At 39.9% G+C, this 22,396-nt stretch overlaps 1 protein-coding gene across 4 annotated transcripts in view; it reads right to left on the reverse strand.

Moving 5' to 3' along the window:
- Nucleotides 1–325: 325 nt before the first annotated feature.
- LOC311020530 (equilibrative nucleoside transporter 1-like) overlaps nt 326–22,396 on the reverse strand; it is a 36,069-nt gene continuing 13,998 nt past the window's right edge. Inside the window, exons 1-13 of one of the 4 annotated variants that reach the window (XM_084020611.1) lie at nt 22,152–22,221; nt 10,536–10,625; nt 10,260–10,341; nt 9,136–9,314; nt 7,965–8,104; nt 6,962–7,096; nt 6,558–6,655; nt 6,116–6,194; nt 5,613–5,698; nt 5,247–5,355; nt 4,421–4,506; nt 2,438–2,637; nt 326–1,951 (exon numbers count right to left, since the gene is read on the reverse strand). In XM_084020611.1, coding sequence (XP_083876737.1) covers nt 1,840–1,951; nt 2,438–2,637; nt 4,421–4,506; nt 5,247–5,355; nt 5,613–5,698; nt 6,116–6,194; nt 6,558–6,655; nt 6,962–7,096; nt 7,965–8,104; nt 9,136–9,314; nt 10,260–10,341; nt 10,536–10,564 — 1,335 coding nt within the window. In that variant the 5' untranslated portion in view covers nt 10,565–10,625; nt 22,152–22,221 and the 3' untranslated portion in view covers nt 326–1,839. Of the gene's footprint in view, nt 1,952–2,437; nt 2,638–4,420; nt 4,507–5,246; nt 5,356–5,612; nt 5,699–6,115; nt 6,195–6,557; nt 6,656–6,961; nt 7,097–7,964; nt 8,105–9,135; nt 9,315–10,259; nt 10,342–10,535; nt 10,626–11,191; nt 11,245–22,151; nt 22,222–22,396 lie in introns of those variants that run through there. The other 3 variants (XM_084020613.1, XM_084020614.1, XM_084020612.1) reach the window with 3 other exon arrangements.

Raw genomic sequence — 22,396 nt, forward strand, 5'->3', positions numbered from 1 at the left:
TCAGAGCAGTAATATTGAAAAGTTAAGGCCCAGTGCTTTCTCTTACTTCATCGGTGGCCTTGTTTAATAAAGGTCAAGGGGAAGTTGCTGAGAAATGGTGCAGTTTTTTTTTGCGAGGCGTTTTCCTGGAAAGTATTCAGTCACATGCAGAAGGGGAAGATCTTTTTTTATACTTAACGTTCAATTGAATCAAGTTAAGAGCCGTTTGTGTCCGGATGTTTCATAATTATTAACGACTGAATTTCTTCATTACCAACTCATCGCTGACCTCATCAGCTGCTGAAATGTTGTGTATCTCCATAAATGACCAACAGGGGGAGCCAGATTCTTAAAAATACAGTTTTATTTTATCACAGAACTGTTTCAGGATGCAATGTAAGTAACATTTTGATGGTCCGTGACTCTCATACCAACCAAACATGAAGTAAGGAAGAACAGACCAACGTTGTGCTTTCAAACAAATAGGCAGTTAGGATGTATACAGCTTGTATTATAATAGTATACCACTAAAGCAGATTTCTTTAAAAAAAAAAAAAGCATCAAAAAGGCCATAAAAATATGACAGGCACAAGGGCCTTTTATCAAAACTAACTCAGCGAGAGCCAAGTGGTAAAATTTGAAAACATACTAAAAACTACTTCCGATACAAAACTTATCTTCCGTGAAAATGTGTTTAAATAAGAAATGTCACAAGCTTGAGAAAGCAGATGAATGAGATTTTTTAAAAAGTCTCTTAATCTCACTCACAAATGGCACATTTTACTTCACTGACAGCTGCATATTTTTCTTTTTGCTGCATTCAAAAATACATAATGACAAAATGTATAAGGAAGACACTGGAACAGTAAAAACTTCTAAAACGTGTGCTGCAAATCCAGACAACCTTTTCAGATAAACTAACGCAACTTCATCTAAAACTACAAACAGATAAACACCACTCTCTAAGACGATGCGTATTCAGTAAGTGACCCGGATTATTGATCGAAACATTCTTTGACAATTTACCCATTTGCTATGAGCAAGTCTACAAACACAAAGTGACCCGAGTCGCCCGTGAAAGTGGAGCGAAGCAGTTTACACATGGCACATTAATGAGCTGTTTGATGTGTCGTGACCTCCCTTCAAAGTTCAACATTTTCCCATGTTATCTTCATGTATTTGGCTTGATCAGTTAAAAAGCTGCAACATAAGTCATAAAAAGAAAAAGTCATGGATCAGTTTACAAACTGATGGGTTAATTTAGACGAGCCGAAACCAGCATCTAAAAGCCTCATTAATAACACTGTGAAAACTTAATTAACACACCATCATAACTTCATATGATTCCTAAAGAATGTGTGAGAATAGTAGGACTTAACAATGCAATAACAATTATCGCAATCGAACATATCTACTTTTAACAATTTTGTGCAGAGGAAGGTTTTATGAATGAGGCTCTAGGATACTCGTTGAGACCGTCTTCATTAACTCTAAGATTTATGACATCTGGGAAAACGAGTCCACAACAACTGATTTCTCTACACTTTTGGTTTTGATTTGCTTGTCGAATTGCACTTTGAACTCTTCAATTCATCTCAGAGAAATTACCTGTTTGATCAATGGCATCAAGTTTACACAATGTGCTGCTGAGTATGAAGGAAAACACAAATAAATTCAGTAACATGTTACCGAGATGACAGTCTAAGCCGAGTCTCTACTGTACATTTGAGAAGACTGAGGTCCTCTAGTCTTCTAGTCGCTGTGCCGTCTCCACTCAGTCGGAGACTGTTGGTGGGTAAAGTGTTGAGTGGGCGGCGCCGTCTAATCTAATCTAATCTACTGAGGGGTCTACTGGAGGTTTTAGATCATGGCCCGGAAAGCAAACGAGACTCCAGCGCCCAGCGCCAAGCCGAGGGACAAGAAGAAGGCCATGATGGCCCCCGCCGTCTCCGCCTCATGCTGTGCCACCTTCCTGTAGAGAGGAAACGGAGGGACAAGTCATTAAGAAGTGTTTGTTGGGTTTAAGCATTTCTTTTACATATAATATGCTTCATGAATTCGATCAGTCTTTGTGTGATCTGCGTTTTATCTGGGTGCAAGACAAACGTCTCCTTTGGGGAATTAAAACTTGTCTGTACACTCAGTGTGTAAGTAAGGTATGCTGTTTGTAAAGCACCTTGTAACTATGTTTTTGAAAAGTGCTTTACAAATAAAGTTTATTCTTATGATCATTCAGCCCAGAGTGGGTTAGCTTAGCTTAAAGACTGGAAGCAGGGAGTTGTGTGATTTCACATAAAACAATTAATCAGATTAATAAAGACTTAATACAACTTTTTCACATATGCGGCTGTAAAATTGATGGCGTTTCACTTTTACGCACAGACATCCAATAGTAGTCGGTGTTAGCGTACACATCATCTCTCCATAAGTGTGCAGTCTGGATGCATGTAGTACTTACTTGGGTCCGAAGCACATGCAGAGACTGGCCAGGTATCCGTTGGAGAATGAGAAGAGGATCATGAAGATGATGTATAAAGAATCGTGGCTAAAAAGCACAGGAAGGTAACTACGAGGCTGGACGTTACACAGCATGAAGAGAGGGATGAAGACGACCCGCAGACCCACCAGGATGGGAAGCCACATGCTGTCTTTACCCGGCTGGAGAGAGACAGAAACACAGCAACATCAACCACAGGGCTACAGACCTTAATAATAACACTAATAAACTGGGCTCTTTTCATTTCCCCACAGACGCTGATGTATAGTAAATATTCAGCTCATCACTTTAGCAGGTGCTCTAGCAGGTGGTCCGGGGGCAAAGCTGTTTGAAGGACACGTCTGATCAAAGGACCTGGAGTCTCAAAGCACCTCAGGGGAAACCGTTAATGTTACAGCCACTGCTGACTCAGTCTAAGTTGTATAACCTTTTTTTTTCTTGCATGGCTATGTGGTTCCCTGTCTGTGATTCCCAGATGTCCAAACCACTTCCTGGTTCATTTCCTACTTTTCGCTTGGACCGGCAGACATTTTGGCCTCTTGCTCTCTCACTCACAATCTCCCCCTTCCCTTAGCTAGCTGGTTCGTCACATCTAATGATGGCAAATAAACTCACATGGTCCTGAAGCAGCTGACTGCTGTTATCTGCTCTAATAAACCGCATTCCAGTACATGTCTGGGTTAAACTGGGTTAAACAGGGTTCAAAACTGTACTCCGTTTGTACAGAATTAATTGATTCAATTTGAGTACTTCGTTTGGATCAAAGGAAATTAGACTTGTTTGTAAATTAGATATTTTCTGGACGTCTAAGCCAGGAGATAAGGACAAAATGTTTTTCCCTGAAGCAAAATGGGACATGGGTAACCAACTGATGAATGAAAGACTAGACAGCAGACGGCTTTAGAGAGCTGGAGAAACTATGAACCCAACGTAATCTATTAAGGCTTGTAGCAGGAATTAAATGCAATGATGACAGCCGACGCAATGCCTTTCCTAGCAGTACAATAACCTCCAAGCTGCCATCGTTTCCAGATGTGCATGTACGAGAAGGGGGGGGCAAACCTTCAAAACGCCAACGTCACTTTCTCTGACCACCCAAAACCACTTCTTTACACCCAAAACTGGTTTGACATTTTTCTACTCACTCTGTGCTTTATTCATGTGTTAACAGTTTATGCAGCCAAAGGCTTCCATTGAAGTATATCTGTTGCCCATAGCGTCATTCGCTCACCAGGAGAGTCAAGTCCACTGAGCGGTTCGTCACTTAAAAGAGAATAAATAGCACTTCTCCACCTTAAATGTCAGTCCACCTTATGTGCATCTGAGGAGCCAGAACCTCGGGGCTAACCACCTTCATTTTAATCAGCAGGTGACAAGCAGGACATGAGACCTTAGCTTGGGTCTTGGGGAATTGTAGCATTTATTCACTGACAAACAAACTGTACACACACTGCACTGCTATGTTCACAGCTATAATGTTACTGATGACTTCATACTCTCCGATCCAGACACACTCTCAAACGGACAACTCGCCAACGTTACGACTTGCAATACACTGGCAGAAACCCTGAGGGACTATTATTTATTTTATTTTTCTTGCCTACACTGAACCTGGTAATAAATGATGGATTTAACCTGTTTGTGCATCGGGTTAACGTTGCAGCTGGGCGGCAAAGTTTAAACACTGGTCACTGTCATTGTTTCAAAGTGGTACATTTAGAAATATACCCCAGTGGTATTTTAAGAGGTCAGTAGCAGCACATATACAAGGTATACTGTAGCTCCTCCAGAGACTACAAGGCAGTTTCCTGAATAGATCCACTAAATCCACAGGAAATTTGACAGTTGAGATGAAGCGTTTGAACCGAGTTCTGAACCCAAACTCTAGAGAAAGTTAGAAGGCCGAGCTCCGTGAGTGAAACATGTTTTAGTGTTGTTACTGACCCACATACAGAAAGCCGTCAGACTCCTGCCTGCCCAATCCATCAAGTTGAAGAGGAGGAAACATGACACTGGGATGAAGTAAGTCTCTGAAAAGGGAACAAAACAAACAAGCTGTTGTCAACAACAAGACTGCAGATGTCTTTGTCTGAAAGAAAAACTCAATCGCTGTGGCTTGAAGGTAGAGCTGAAAAGTTTGAAAACTCACAGTATTTACTATGTATTGCAGCTTACAGCTCAGAAAGCACTTGGGTGTTTTTAAAAATGTTTTGCTGTGACAGATTTTCTGTGGAGTATTAATATTAATTTAAAGATACTCAACACTAAAAGCAATTTCAGTATTTTTACAGACTGTACTCATATTCAGAAATAAAAGGCTTGTCCACTGCATTTTGAATTTAAACTTCATATATCAGCAATGACAGCAACAGGTAAGTCTAATTGAGTGCATCTAGGTGATGAGAAGGTTAATTATGAGACAGTAAGATCCAAGCAGTCTATTCTACAGTAGAATTAAAGACGACACATTTGTGCCTCATAGATGTCAACTTGGCCTGTTGGGAGATTATATTCACCTTATAATAACCGTTAATGGTAAAGTTATGTGATTTTTTTGGATTGTCTCGCATGTTGCAACCTTGTTTCCTTAGAAATAGAAGACATTCTTGTTTCACAGCTCTACTGTCTGAGGTAAGTGTTAAAAAATAATCCCAGCTGCAGGGAAACAAAACAGATTTAGTCATCCCTCTCAAATGTTGGATAATCAAAGTTGCTGGCTCAAAAGCTGCTGCAGCAGTGTAGTTTATATAGATGTTAGATGGAGACTCACCCCAGGTGCCTCCATTAGCTATTGTCGACTTGACCTCCACTGTTACGGCTGGGAATGTTCCGATGGTGACAGTGAAGATGAAGCAAACTGACAGAGCCATCACCCAGATCTGATCAAACAGCAGAAGATGAAAGTAATCAATATTAGGTATCCAGTTGAATCTCTGTCACAAAGGTAGAAGGTGGAAATTGCATAAAGTGGTCATCTGAATGAAGCTGCTTGTGTTTGACTAGGAATGCTGAATGGCAGCTACAGTTATTGTTGGTCAATCAAACAGCAAGAAGTGACGTTTTAAAAAATGGTAAGAATAAGTCGGAGCAGACATAACTTGAGTTCATATGTTACAACGTGAGAAAGTTATTTCACCTGTTTGAAGATGTTTACTACAGACACGGTGGGTCTGGCCTCGTCCTCCATCAGACTGACCACGGGTCGCTTCTCTGCTGAGCTTTCTGAGAAACAAACAAAACCCCTCTATCATTATGCCATAAAAGAAAGTTAACGCCGTCATTGAAGTAAAGAAAGCAAACCATTGGGTGTAAGGGAGATGCTCAGGCTATACAGCCACCACAAATAACCCAAATATAGTGTGTCTGACACAAACTGACTTGTTAGGAAAGTGTTCTATCATGATCATAATTGTTTTTCTCGAAGTAAAAGTCCTGCTCGTTTATTGTATAGACATTGTTAGGTGAGTCACATTTAGAGCTCTTTCTAGGCTCGGATGGACATGAATCATAAAATTTTCTAAATGAAAATACAAAAAAAAAAAAAAAATTGTCTCTAGAAATGTGTTATTAAATGAACTTGTGTTTATGTTAAGGTCTGTAACCTGCATATCTGAGCAGGCCTGTGAGTATACTACGTACCTTTTTTGAGTAAGTCCATATTGTTCTCATCAGCAGAGGAACTGGATCCATTACTCGCCATGTAGTACTGGAAAAACTCCTGTTAACAAAAACAACACCCATAATGAGGTGATTCCACTGTGCCAAAACAGCAAAGATAAAAAGGATACAGGGGGCACACTGTGTTCCATGAGATGCTGTAAATTCTCACTGGCAGAGGTGTTATCAAATCGAGTTTGGACTGGTACAATTAATAAAAAATAAACATAGAACTATAGAGCACAAAATCTAAAAAAAAAATAATTAAAAACATTTAGCACGTATCCCAAGTTCACAAAATATTTTCCAAAAGTATACAGCGTTAATGACAGCAAATTTGTGTCGTTTTACAACAACAAGAAACAAGAAATAATTGTATTCTGTACAATGAACAACCTTTCATTTAGAAAAGATGAGGTCTTACCATCCTGGGCAGAATAAGGTAGGAAATTATGGCCAGGAGAATAACAACGCAGGCTGTGATGAAGTAACCAAAAGCACTATCCTGTAGGGCTGATCCAGCTACAGACAAACACAAGACACGCACAATCAATACAGTTTTAGTATTGATAGAACACAAATATTTTTCATAATGTTAATATTCCTCTTTTCCAATTAAAGCTGTTGGATTAAATAAAGCTCTGGCTGAAACTAATTTCTATTATATTAGTAGTTAATGAGTAGTATTTACTGGCTTCTAGTATTGCTAGCTCCTAAAGAGTTAATGTACAGCACTGGAAGATGTGTTGTGACGGATGGTGTTTTAGTCCACCTCTTATGGATCTATATTTTAACGATAGAAGAGTGTACTTCGTGTGTGAGACATACTGGCCAGTGCACAGATCATGGAGAACGCGGCGAAGGTGCCAGCCAGCCCCTGTCCACTCATGATGGGAGTGGTGTATGTGGCAGGCAGTATCCCTGCGAGGCCGAACAGACTGCTCTGGAGAATCGCCCCGAAAGCTGGGAACAAGACGAGGATGTTTAAGCATTAGCATACTTTAAAAAGTCACTGTGACACAGAAATAAAAACAGATGACATCCTTTCTGAAAACATGGAGCACATTCATTGTTTTACAGCCGTTACAACCTTTTTCTGTCAGTTCACAAAAAACGTAGCTATAAAAGGGTTTTTCATACAAACTTGCATCACACCGATTACAACAGCAACTTTGAAGCTTAATTAGCTGCAGAAATCTTGTAAAGTGTCCACAAGATGTGGAATGTGCCGACGCAGGTTTCAAAGCTTCAAGGTCACAATGTCCTTCCCTCTAAGTCAAACAAGATGGACCGTTCCTCATAAGGACCTGGGGGTCAGGCCTGGCCCAACGGGGATAAATAGGGGGGCTAGCTTATCCCTGCCGTTCACCGAGTCATTGTAAATAAACAAAGGCAGTGAGATTACAGACTGTGTTCTGAAGCTCAGTGTGGTATGAGATGATGTGTGTGCGTGCGTGTTGTGTGTGTGTGTGTGTGTGTGTGTGTGTGTGTGTGTGTGTGTGTGTGTGTGTGTGTGTGTGTGTGTGCGCACATATGAAAGAGATTTTCCCAACAGAGGGGATACAGATGATGTTGATCAAAGAAGACGATATGTGGAAATAATCATTTGCATGAGTTGGAAATTAGATAAAAGGCAATGCTTATAACTAATGCAGTCGAATTAAACAGCCCTGACATAAATCCTGCCTTTTATTCACATTATAATATTCGGTTAACTTCATCACATGATTTTGACAAAGGTTTGAGCTGTCTGAGTAGGAAGAGATACTTTCCCTGCAGTTACTACTGAAAGATGATGTAATGATTATTAGTTATGATTTGAGAAACTCACAGTTGATACAGATGATTTTGATCATAGTGATGGTGAAGAAGGGCAGTGGGCCTACATCCACCTTGACCAACACTGCCGTCAGCAGGAAAACCACCATGATGACGACCAGACTACCAGTGATCCGAAGTTTCTGAGGAATCCTGAGAGTGAAAGCAACAGAGAGAAATTAAATTTAAACTACGGCATAACGGTCTGTACACTACTACTACTACTACTACTACTACTAGTCAAGAACATTAGCCATATCCATTTTGTACACTTTAGGCATTAATTAAAGAACAATGTTGGTTAAATTGCATTAATAAAAAAATAAAAATGAGATGTTAAATGTGTTGTCAAAGTTCAAAGTCGTCGTTAGAATTGTAATGGGATATTTAATTCTAATTCTATCAGTACTTGTAATGACATGTACCTAGTACCGAGGCATCCCTAGAATACAATATGGAAGAGTTGATGATGACTCATTGTTGAACAGAAGTAAACATTTCTGATTACATTGGTCTTCTGAGGAAGTTGAGGTCATTTCCGACAACGTTTTCAGAAAGCGGAAAATAGTTAAGTTGGAATTCAGAATGAGCAGCTCTGAGTTCATCAAAAAAATAAGTGTTTTGCCTCTTTTGGACAGAAAAAGAGGGAGAAACAGACAAAGAAGTCAGTGGAAATGAAGAAAGTATATTGAGAAAGTGAGGGACAGCAGGTGAAAAAGAACAAGGAGAGGTAAAAGAAGAAGAAGATGGGGGAAGTAGAGAACATAAATAGCATTCCTGGGTGTGTTTATGCTGGGTAAGAGTCAGCCGCTGTCGGGGTCCACCCCAGATCTCTCTCAATCCCACTCTAATTAAAGCAAACATACCAGAGGCATACAAACATACGTTCACATAACAGGATTGTGTTACCTACATGTATGTAGTGACCAAGGGGCACCGATAAGCAGGAGGGTAGGCAGGAAGAATGTGAAAGTAAAAGTGCTGAATTTGCCCAAACACAGTTTTTCCTTTGAATATCTTGTGTTGCCAAAATTCATATTTTGCCCCTAAGGGTTTAACACATTGCTTCATATGGGTGGAGAATGTGTACACACTAGACAAAAGGACTGCAAATTACATGTACTGAGTCAGTTTTTTTTCTTTTTATTTGGTGCAAGTGCGTCAGTGTGGAGCAGGATGGATACCTCTGGTGTAGGAAGGAGTTCAGGCAGGTGAAGATGAGCAGAGGCACCATGGCGCAGAGCGTCATCACGTTGTTAAACTTCGACTCCAGCACGTTTCGTGCATCGCTGCCCTCCAAAGTCTCATTTGCCATCTGAGAGGGGAGGTCAGTGGGTGGGTCCTTCAGCCTACTTGTGAAGTACTAAAGAAAAGATGGGAGGATGGACATTTATTATATTGCAAAACACTGAACGATAATTCAAGTTTTGAGTGTGGAGTCACCAGTTGTGACGGCCCTATAGGCCTTGTGGCAGTTTGGCTTGGCAGTGTGCGTTCTGTTTCTTGTTCCGCCTAATTACCTGACCCTGCCTACCTCATGCTGGGAATTGAACACACCTGCTTAAAAGCTGGGGATTCCCAAAATGGCGGTCTCTCTCACTCTCTCTCCCTCCTGGTGCCTTCCTGGCATCCATCCCCATGTATAGCTTTGCTCAACTTAAGCTACCTTTAATAAAATGTGGGCTTATTTAATTGGCTTCTGTGTGGACCTCCCTCTTTGTTATGCTCTCAAACAAGCTGGGCATAACAAAGTGTATGCCACATGAGTGTAAATTGTAGAGGCATATATTTTCACAGCTTAGAAATAAAATTTCCGAAACATTTCAGTGTTAAAAAACACCTTTCAACATAAGAAAAGCTAGCCTTCATAGATTGTGGCATTATAACGATAGGCTCATGTCCAGTTCCTGTCTTTTAAGTGCATCATATTTATCAAAGTGGCATGCCAACTCCCACATTAACTCTCCCAGGAAAATTAAACTGGAATTCTGCACTTTAAGAAGTTAATTTAACCCCTTAAAGCTCAAAAGGAATGGATGGGGATTAGAGAGGCTGGTCAGCCGCCCTGAGTGAAACCAGGTGGTTTTGGAGGAAAGGGTAAACAAACAATCTGTGTTCCTAAAGGTTGGGGATCTTCTTCTAAGTGAGTCCAACCTTTAACTTAACTAATGACTAACCACACAGCAACCAACAGGGCTCTTCTTTTTTAAGTCCGTCCGTCTGTTTTTCCTGAGGATTAACTGCATTTGGATGCAAGTATTGTTATAGTCACAAGATCCAAATTGCCCTAAAATGTGGCTCAACTTACCATTGTCGCTGTCATGAAGAAATTCCACGGTAAGAGGGTTCCCAAGCCCAGGATGAAAAAAATGATCCATACTGCATGGTATCTGGGAAAAAGACAGAAGAAGACAACATAATGTCAACAATTTAGAACTATTTGTTTACCGGGTCTCATCCAAAAGTAATTTCCCACACTAACTTAACTTAACAGATTGTTGACACTAATATGGCTTTGACAGACATGAACAGAGAAAGTTCCTTTCTTTTTTTTTTTTTTTCCTTTTAAAAAAGCTTCTCTTACTTGTCCCGAGGTGCGTTGATGGCTGTCATGTTTAGACAGTTAGAGGCACGTACTCTCTGACGTCAGGGTCTGATCAGGGTGGCACCAGGTCTGAAATGCATAGATAACAAACATGGTAAACATATAGCGTGGAAGCAGTTAGACCGACTCGTCAGCAGCCATAGGTTGCTTACTATATTTAGATGTTTTAATGAGCCAGACAATATGCAGGCCAACATTGCTATTAAATAATGGGCTGCAAAAGGTAATATGAAAAGTTAATACAATAAAAGAAATGTAGTTGTCAGATTCACTTAAATTCAGTTCCACATCTAGTGGCAACAAGCCAGTACCAGAGGTAGAAATACCTTCAACTTTCTGGCAGACACAATTACAACTCAGCCTACTAATTTTGGTGTTGATGTCTGAGACAAACCAGCCAATCAGAACAATGAGTGTCTATATGCTCAAGCAAACACAATTCAAAGACATCATGCCACTTCATGGTAAACGTTACATAAAAGTTGTGAAACTAACAAGACGACGTCAGAAACCGGTCAGAAGCGTATGCTTCACCTCACATTCCTCATTTGCTACAAAGTACAAAATAAATGTAATAGCGTGACCATTTCCTACGCATATCAACCTCTATAGAAAAGCACATTTTATAAACTTACTTACAGCAGAGTTCAATCAGGAAAAGACTCCTTTCCTCTGTCCAGAATCTAAAGCAACGTCTGAACAGCACGCTTCATTTTATAGCAGAGGTTTAGTAGGTTGACACCCCACTGTCTGCTGCCCATTAGACCTGCCCCTCTTTGCATCTCAGTGTCCATCCCTCCCTCTTCCCTTTACGTCAAACGTCATCCTCTCCTCGACCATTTCTCAATACTTAGAAATTTACATTCCTAGTATGTGGGACGTTCTTTGGCATACAAGCATCAACTCTACCATTCAAGTAAATAGTGCAAGATTCCTATGAGAATCACACAATCATGTGACTTTAAAGTGAAACACATAACAGAAAAAAATGTGATGTTTTTTTTTTATGTTGTTGTTGCACAATGTTCTTGAGTCTTTTGCCTTTAAACACCCACGTTTTTAGTGTTGCACCAATACAGATAACCGTATCGGTCCGACTGTGCTCATGCACTGGTACAACTGCTACATAACTGTATATGTCGATGAACAAAGGCTACAACTCCCCATGAGCCAAGCTATGGTTCTGTGTCCTGTTTGTCTGCCAGCTGACAATTAAAGAAGGGGGTTAGCCACGAAGTTAGCAACAAGTCTGGCTGCTGGCCGACTCAGACGCACTTAAGGTGGGCTGACCTTTAAGGTGGACAAGCACTATTAGTCTACATTTAAAGACGAGGTGTTCCTCTGAGTTTGGCTCAGCGTTTTTGTATTTAATATACATTTTAATTGTTAAAGTGATTAATTATTTTATTAATTTAATTTAATTCATTATACTTTTCTCTGTATGAGGAAAAGACAAATTTCAATGTTAAAAATGTCTGCAGCAGCATTGTATTTTTCATTTGTTACAGTCAGAACTTTAGGAACATCTGATCAAAAATAAAACATGTTTTCAAGGTTATTGTTAGAACTGTAATTGTATTATCAAGTTCATTTATAAGTACTCAGCATCTGCAAGTATTCAAATGTAAGTACTTGGTCTGATTCTACTAATTTCTCACTCCATGTCATCCACTGTTCCTCTTCTATCATCTGTTGCTCCCCTGGCTTTTAGTGTGCAACTACGATGTTCTAGTCCTATTTTCCCCAATACCCCTTCCTCCCATCACTCACACCTACACCAACTCTCCCGAGCATCTTTCCCCTGGACCTGATGGAAGACATGTGCTCAGATAGCTGTGTGACACCTTCTCCAAACAGAATACGTTTCCTTCAAGACACTTCCTCCTTAGAAAACACAGAACAATTTGGCATCTAATCAAGCTAAACAACACAAGGCAAAGTTTAGTTGTTCTCAGTAAATACATTAATCACAAGCACTTTAAACATCTTCCGGCTACAAAAATAATGTAAGGGGGGGCATCAGTTCACAGCACTTAAAAATACATATACAATACATTTCAACACAGTATGTTGAAAAACATGATCAGAACAGCTGTCAGCCTTGCACCAAAAATTGCATAATTTCAATTGCCAGTCATTGTTAAGCAATGTGTATATTACAGAATACCTGATCTATTCATAATTACAATAAGATAACACATACTGTATGTTTAGATTCATAGCTCAACCGAGCAGAAAGTGTACGGACTAGCTTGTGTTACTGATAGACATGACATGAGTCCCGTGTTTGATGTGGCTGGTCATGAGTGTGCTTTCAGTCCGGACAGAGCCTGCTTTATATGAAGGGAGTCACGCACACTAACAGCCCAGTACCATGCATCTAAACTATATTGATTAAACAGAGTCTAACTCTGAGCAACAACTGTCTGAAAAGGTCAGCAGTAGAATTTGAGATGAGACAAGAACCTAAGAGGCAGACATGTTAAACATGTCCACCATGATTAGAGCTGTGTTGAAAAAATCGATTTTCCGATTTTTAATCGATTCGCATATTAATGACCGATTTTTTTTCCTTTTTTTTTTTTTTTATGTGAGACAATACAATACTTGAGAACACAAGACATAAACAGACAGTCACATATGATCGATTTTTTTTTATTAAAATTATTTTCTACATTTCCCTCAGTGAACTTTTACCCCCGCCGCATCACTAAATTCACGCAGGCGCGCTCACTAAATTCACGCAGGCGAGCTCGGTCTAAAAATAACTCGAAAACAATCATGGCGTCGGACAGTGATGGTGACGTTAGCCGAAACGGTTCAAATACATTTTTCATTTTTAATAACATTAACCCCCGGATCGAATCGAAATCGGATCGAATCGGAAATCAGATCAAAATCGGATCGAATCGGATGGAATCTGAGAAAATCGGAAAAAATCGATTCTGAAACTTAAAAATCGGAATCGAAACGATTCTTAAAATTTGAATCGAAACCCAGCTCTAACCATGATAGTGAGCCAGACCCTTTCTTCCAGATCACTCATGAAAAAAGGAATTCACAATGATCAACTTCAGTGTTTCCCCTTATAGGGAAATATATAAGTTATAGGCATGGCGGAGCGCCATTCCTATGGGATCTCCCCCGTAATGTTAGCTAGTGTCCGGTCAAGAGACAGAGAAAGAGAGAGAGAGAGAGAGAGAGACAGAGACAGTGAGTCAGCAGTAACATTACAGCGTGAATGTAGCAGTTCACTGCGTTTCCTGCTTATTTGTTGGTGAACAAATGATACAAGTAGACACAAGCTAAGTCCCCGTGTCCTGCTGTTAGTCAGCTGATAATTACAGTGATGGGGGTTAGCCCTGAAGTTAGCAACAACTCTGGCTGAGGAACACTTAAGGTGGGTTGACCTTTAAGGTGGATCAGCGCTATTCTTATATAAGTGACAAGCTGCTCCTCTGAGCCTCTTAACTTTTTATCTTTAATATTTCTTTTAACTGTTTAACTGATTAAATGGTTAATTATTAATATCCTTACTGCAAACTCTGCTGTTTGTTTAATGTTAAAATATCAGCAACGTCATCATGTTGTAACAGTCAGAAAATGAGGATATCCGATGAAAATTATTAAAAAGTTATTGTTAGAAATGTAATGGTGTTATTAAGTACTCATATCTGTACTTGGTATTGGCAAGTACTGACATTTTTGTATTTTTACTTGCACTTTTTCTTAAATCAATAATAATTTGTGGGAGCCTCTGCAAAGTTTCCCTTATTTGTTATGCTTTCTAAGTCATCCTCTCCTTGTGTTCTATTGGTTTCAAGTAGGGCTGCAGCTATCGATTCTTTTTGTAATCGATTAATTTAGCACTTTATCGATCGATTAATCGAGGAATCGGATAAAAAAAAATTGCGTTTTTAAACAACCAAAACAAATAATGCATAACGAAAATGATGTGGCTGTAAAATGATCAAGCATTTCTAAAAAAAAATAAACAGAGGTATTCATTCAAACTCCAAAATTTGGCTCCAAAACTAAGCCCATTTATTAAGTGCCAGTGAGAATTTAACAACAATACAGTTAAATCAACTTGGATAAAACATGGATAACATTTAATTTACGTTTTGTTTTGCCAGCAATGGCCCTTTCCTCTCCCTGCCCTAAATATGTGTGTATATAGTGTATACTTCGTCTGTGCCATTTATGTATTTAGCTTTCTCTATCACTACAGTAACTGTTTGACCATTCTTTTCTCTGCTTTGAACTCCTCCGTCCGTTTGGGCAAACACAACAACTCACAGCCAAGCGTAAATCAGGCTTTCCGATTGGCCGTAAAAGCTGCTACGGGAGCCAATACGAGCGTCCGATGCATAAACGTAACTCTATACGTCACTCGCAAGATGGCGGATGAGAAGTGATCGATATACATAAACAAAACGGAGAAATGCGCCACGGAGACATCTAGTCACACATTTTACTACTTTACGCATTCGTTTTGTTGTCAGAAATAAATCGCTCACATGGGCAAGCAGGATACCGTTGTTTAGCCCCGATACTCTCTGTCGTTTACGGACATTCTGAGGCTGACTTTCCGCCATCGCGCCAACTAAATTCAGAATGAATGACCGTGTATGACGCGCTGGTGTGCTTCCTGAACAACGGTCCGTGTGGAACAATCAGATCCCTGCACATAGGCGCGTCATAGGAATTTAACGAGGCTTCGAGGCAGATGTTTTGCCTCGAGGAATTTTCATAATCGAGTTAATCGAGTAACTCGATGAATCGTTGCAGCCCTAGTTTCAAGTCTTGAATATACTGTGAAATATGCAAATATAAACTGACTGCCTGCTGCACCTTCCGCCAAAGCCAACTGCGTCAATATGCCATCATAAGTGTGTACCAGAAGGCCCGGGCAAAATTATTGGGGAAACACTGAACTTACTGTGTTTTGTTTTTTTATTTGTTTTTTTTAATAAATCGGGCTCTGCAATAAAACCCTATATCGTCGCCTAGCCTTGAGTCACTTTTAAAAGGTGATTTGAGAAACAAATAACCAGATTAGTATTTTACACTTATTTTCCCCTCTACCTCTGGTTATCATGACACAGTCAAAACCTACAGCATCATTCAAACTTCATCATAGCCAATGTTATTACAAACACCACTTCAAGTGACATCTTGAAAACACACTAGCTCTGCCATGTCCCAGATTGTTGTAAAGACTACCTCTCCTAACATGTCATCAAAACGAGCCAGCTGGCATGATTTGCCTGCAGTTGAAATGTTGCCCACCACACACACAGTCACTTTGCAGTCTGTGGAGTGGTACAAAACTCCAGTTTGGCATCAGCCGGACACTTTAACTAGCTGGCCTCTCTGAAACATCCAACTGCAACAATCAGCTCCCCAATGGAAAAAAGATTTAACAGAAGTGACAGTTATTTATGGTTTCGTCCTCTCATTTCAAGGTAAAAAATATGCTCATGTTCTTGCCAGAGGTCCAATCAGGTTAGTCTTTTTGCCACGGTCACACAACTGTGTGCAACATGTTAATGATGCAACTTGAAAACCTGCTTGCATTGTTCTGATTAACTAAATTTATATTTCCTGCATGAGGCGTCTTCTTACAAGAATTTCTGACACAAAGCTTCAAGTTCTCAAGGGCTGTGCAATTATTCACATTTTAATTTTGACTTCATGCACAATGATACCCAAGTAACTTTAAATATCAGTGATGTCAGTCTTGACCCAAATAATCATGATTAATATTTTCAAGAAATTAAGCAACTCTACACATTCCTATCTGCAATTTCCAGTCAGTGTGACCTATATCTTAAACACACGGTACATCTTAATAGAAAAGGGCAAGTGCGCATTTTCTTTTCTCACCAGTTTACCTCGAGCCTAACAGGCTTTCCCTTATTCCCAGGCTGACATACAGAATAGTTTGATGCTGGTCATATGATGAGGCGAAGAAAGAATTACCCTTTTCCTCGAGGTAATTTACCATAACTTAGAGAGGAACCGTTATCAAAGTCATATCCTTTACCCTGCCCAGTATTAGACTGGAATGCCATTCTAGGATTTAACCAGGAATGTGGAGGTATTTCTATGTACACCATCAGTTGTGATAATTAGCAAAAGGCTTGGCAAGAGTTATTGTGTTTGGCATTATTGAATCTCCTAAATTCAAATGATATGGCATATGTTAATCTACCATCTCTGACAGATACTCAACTCTGGTGTTCAGGGCGTAAAGATCTGCTGGCTTCCATTCCAGCAATCCAATTAGAGATAATGTCATGAATTGGATACAACCTGAATGCAATTTAAAAAATAAAAAAAACACAGGACAAGGAACAGTTAATGGCTGCAAGTATTGGTCTCCTTGACCATCCCATCAATGTGTCCACTGTATGCAGCAGACACTGGACAAGCTGGATACTGTAGAATCACAGTATCAGGGGGGCTGTGCTATTGTGGGCATATAAATGTAATTTGTGATTCAGTTTATTTTTATTTCTCCGTGTACCAATGAGTGAGGGGAATGTGCCTCTAGTGAAACAAGTGAGCACACAGACCGACTGCTGGACCGCCACATTAATACAGGAGCGTGATGGAGAGTAAAAAGATAAAATCAAGTTAGTTGTGAATTTGGTAAATGATTATATCCAACTTTGTTTTGATCAATTTTGACTTTCGGACAGGGAAAGTATGGAGCGCTACTTCGCTTGCTGTGCGTGTGTGTTTGAGAGTGACACAGAAAAGGGAATAAAAGGTTATAATACTAATAATAATACCAATAAAAATAATTTTATACAAAAACAAATATCGCCTCAACATCTGCAACGGCATGCACCCTGGCAGGCATCCTGTCAGCACAAACCTAAGAGAAACTGGAACTAATATTAAACCAAAAAGATGCAAGCTTCTCTAATATTACATCAATGACAAAAGCCTGAGAAACTGTCATGTCTCGGGATTTCTGTTTTTGGACAAGAGAGAATAATGAGCAAAAGGTTTCAAAATGTCAAGCTTTATTTGTGTCTTTCTGTTCCTGTAGTGATCAACATAGTTCAGCATAGGATGTAACCACTTGTCATAGCATCCAGAACTACTTGTAACTGAGAAATTCCCAAATCTGCTTACAACATAGCCCATACTATAGTCCATTATTTGTAACCACTCATCCTATTCAGGGTACACCTACACATCGTCAGTCTCCATACTATAGTCTGCATTGTGATTCAACTTGTATTTTCAATTAACAGCTGCACACTTCTAGACCTGCAAACTCCTTCACAACTAGGGCTGTCAACAAATATTTGACAGCCCTAGTTGTGAATAAATTTGAATATATATTAGAATAGTTGTTAAAAACAGAATTTCAAAGAGGAAAATTAATATTCAAATCATTTGTAAAAAATAAAAAACATAACAGCACCTGAGGTCAGGTCCTGTAATGGCTGTATATTGCATGAATAAAATAGACTAGATGGCTACAACAGCTTCATGCACTGGTTTGATTATTTGCCGTTTCATGCCAAGGAAAAGTTCCATGTTTACTACAGCACAGCTCGCTCGGTGCGTTCAATGTCAGTTCTATACTGTAAAACTTCAATTAATGTTAATAGTATTTGTTTCAATCACTGAATGAAGCCTACCATATTTGGGACAAGAACTGCAACCTTAAATTGCTTGCACAAAACTCTTGATCAGCACTCAGCATTTGTTTATTGTTGTCGTTCATTTAAACCGCTATGCGCGGAGAGCGTGAGGGTGCAGGAGGGGGAGAGAGGGAGGGAGAGAGAGAGGGAGAGAGAGAGAGTGCGTACGTGTGCGAGCGAAAGGCCAAGGTCTGCGGTCTTGGCCATTAGTTTGTTTACTTATTTTTGTGTCGGTAATATGGTGTTAAATATGTTTAAACTGAAATAAATTACCTATACAAGTAGGTATGTCTCGTTGTATTAATTTGTCCTGTTATTGACGTGCCTAATGCGCAACCAGAAATTCGAATATGTTCGAATATATGTGTTTTTTTTTAAAGGGAATATTTGAATGTCATTTTTGAGCAATTTTGACAGCCCTATTCACAACACATATTGTGGATCTGACTTGATAGAATTTGCAGCCACTCATCCTGGGAGAAAATGCAGTGTAGCCTAAACATTTAAAAACGTCCCATCACATGCGCACAGTGTGGTTTGGTAGGAAGCCAATCTCAGTCAGTAGCCATCCCTTAAAAAAGCTTGTCAACACAGGCCTTTCATGTCATCCTGCTGACTTTCTACTAGGGGCCAAATTAAATCCTATTGACAAAGAAATAGGAATAATTAAAAATGATATTGAAGTAGTTAAGATCTCATAGATTTAACAATTTCTCAATCTGAACCAAAGCACACTTCAGGGAACATAGACTGTGTGAAGAAGGACTGTGACAGGTGGCCTGACACATAGTCACCCCATCCCCTTCACATGGACAGAGAGGTATTTGAGTATTCAGAGTCACAGTCAGCAGAGGAAGCAGGCCTTGGTAACACTGTGGAGAACCTCATGATTGACAATCAAATAAACTCAAACATGTACCTCTAACAATACTGACTTGAACCTACCTTCAGAAATCCATGCAACATCCCATAGTTTCATATTGTTGCTCTCAATCAGGTCTCTACCAGATTGTGACTACACAGCTCCCTCCAAGCTTCGTTAAATTCCTATCTTGGCATTATGCGGCCTGCTCAGCAGGGAACACTGTTACACACGGAGCGTTTTTGAGGAAGCCAGGGCTCCAGAGTGCAATCATTTTGGGCGCACATGCCACCAAAAATCTGTGAAATGCGGCTAAATACGTTCCTTTGTCGCACCAGCGCTCCGGTAATGTTTTTTTACCCACAGCATACAGAGATGAATCACCATGGTCTGAGCCAATCAGTCCGTCGGGTGTAGTTTTAAGAACCAGTCGTTTGATTCAGTCTCCGGTTCGCCGTGGGCAGGGCAACATTATGCAGTACAGTATCAAAAATTATAGTAACAATTAACACTGCTTATAATCACCAAAGATGAGCATTTTACGTTGATTTGTAAACAATTTAGGTTATTTTGATTTCTTGTTTGTGTCAAGCATTTTTTTTCCCTCTCTTTTTTTCTTGTCTTTATTCCTGTTTCTAGTCATTGACTGAATATGTTAAGGAATTAACAGTGTATATGGGAACTATACACAATGTACATTTTTTATCCAATTACTCGATTAACCGATGGAATAATCGGTAGATTACTCGATTACAAAAAGATTCGATAGCTGCAGCCCTATTACACAGTCTTAATATTTAACTCGTTACAAACACCTGATTAAAGCCGGGCATAAGAATTCTTACTCCAATCAAAAAACATTTCATCTTTTGTTTCTTACTGGAAAAAGGGGGAAGTGAAAGAACCCGCACACATCGAGATTGCCAGCTGGAGTGTTTTTAACAATAACATTGAATCATAGAACACAAAATATATAATCATCTACCTTTATTATCCACTTGGAACCGATAGCTGCACTGTCATATGACTACAACTATCTAATTTATTTGAGGAGAAACAAACATCTCAGTGAAAACAAGGTGCAGCTTTATTCCATAACAATATCATTTTCTACTCCTTTTTTATTCCATGTCACAAATTAACTGTATCTGACCACAATGAAATCTGTACCTACAGTTGAGTTTTCTGCTTAGTGCAGACAAGTTACATGTAGGGCAGTGTACTCCAGGGACTGTCTTGCTTCGTATAACTGGGATGTGATAACAGTAATGCAAATAAAAACAGGAAACATTGGCTCAGAGACAGGAAGACGGACATTCGTGAGACACTAATGAGAGTAACAATCCTGCAGGGAAAACTCTGCAACGAAAGCTAAATTTCATCCATGCCCAAAGAGGAAATTCATTGTCTTCACACGGACCCGCCCCTTTACTCCCCCAGAGAGAGAGAGCAGGAACAAAGCCCATCTCAAGCTGCATGTCTTTTAGTTGGTTCAGGTGTTCTGGATAAAACGCTGACCGGTTAACTTCACCGTGACTACACTACAGTCAGCGCTGATGGGTTGAAATGAGTAAGACTAGACTGGCCCTTTTTTCCTTTGATGAGTCAGTTTAGCTCACTCTCATCTTCACCCGGAGCTGCCACCAGCCAAAGATGATAAAAGCTTCATTCCACCAGCATGGGACAAAAAATGAATGATATTCATTTCTTTCTTTCTTTGCTGGTCAACTCAGAAAACAGATGGGAAAACGTGAACTCCCACTCAAACCGCACACGGAGGTGGTTCAATTCTGCCGTCCCATCAGCTGCTCGGTGGAAAACAAAGCCACCATTCTGGTGTTGCTCTTCGTCTTTGCTTCAGGGTCAACAGAGTCGCAAATAGCACAGACACGTGTGAGATGGAGCCAAGCCAGGAAACACACAAAGAGAAATCCCCAGTCATTTTAGAGGAGAGTTATAGTATTCCTGTAATACCTTTAGAGAGGAACACTACAAAACCGGTTCCAAAAAGAACCCAACCTTAATGACAAAAAACGGATATATACAACAACAAGTACCATCATGTAACTGTATTCACTATGGAGTACCTTATGCGCAGATAAAGCAGAATATGGACCTACATAAACATAGATTTGACTTGGGTTTTTTATACCTAAACTGCAGCAGCCTGAACTTTAGTGTGGGTTGAGAAATAAAAAAAACACACCTTTCTCTGACAATGGACTCATTTTTCTTTCTACTGTCAGATCCTGTGACACCGCATCTTTCCACGTGCTGCCTACTTTCAGATTTCATTCAACGCTGCCAGTCACCCACGTGCAAATATCATGTGCCACATGATTTATCGTCCGGGAGGATTGAGAATTAGGCTTTGTTCCTTTACTTATTTTAGATTTAGTCATAAAGTTCAACATTTACGACATTTACTTACAACAATTTGGAATTGTTTGTATTGGCAGCACGCGTTGTGCTTGACACGTTAACCGGCAACTTGTAATTTGATTTTCTGGGGACGAGTCAACATAAACAAAACTAGATACGAAACGAGAAATTAAATTCAATAATTTCCGCACTTTGACAGTGTAAACACTGTCTACACACAGCACATTTACTATTGTATCCCCTTAGGCAGCCCTCTAGCTAAATGTAGTTGGTGTTAACGCTACCCCCGCAGGTGGCTAGCTTCGAGCGTACGTTAATAGGAACTAACGTAACCCTGCCCCGGACGGACGGACCACGCAAATTTGCGCTAAATTTAATTCCTGACGGCAGTCAACAAAAGGAAGCATGCTGCCTTGTGTAGAGCGCCAAAAGCCCCGGTATCCTTCCGGCCTCTCGGGAACCGTTAATACATCAAAACGAGCCACGGAGGTCGTAAAAACGGCAAAACACACTTCAGGCGACAGATGTCCATCCGAAGCGTATAACCGTTAACAGTGCTTAATCAGCGAAATAAGTCCGTAATGAATTCAACCAGCCGCCGTTTTTCATGAATCACTCTTATACTCGTCACCAGGTAACATTTAGCTCGTTAACGCAGTCTTTAAGTGAACAGAGGTGTCCTACCTTATCATTAAAGTCTGTGACGGCTCGTGTCTGACTCAGTCTGTGTCCTCACGGCTCGGGGGAAATCTCTCCACATTCAGCGTTGCATTCACGTGCTCCTCGTAAAAATGAGACTCCAACCGCAGAAGTGAAAATAGAACACTTATTTGAAACACAATTCGGCCATTAAATAAAACTAAGGATGGCTTAGCAAAATAATAATCTTAAAGATATATATTGTAAGGAAAAATCAGTTGAGGTTTGTA

The sequence above is a fragment of the Eutrigla gurnardus genome (assembly GCF_963514095.1).
Source record: "Eutrigla gurnardus genome assembly, chromosome: 11".
Classification (NCBI taxonomy): Eukaryota; Metazoa; Chordata; class Actinopteri; order Perciformes; family Triglidae; genus Eutrigla; species Eutrigla gurnardus.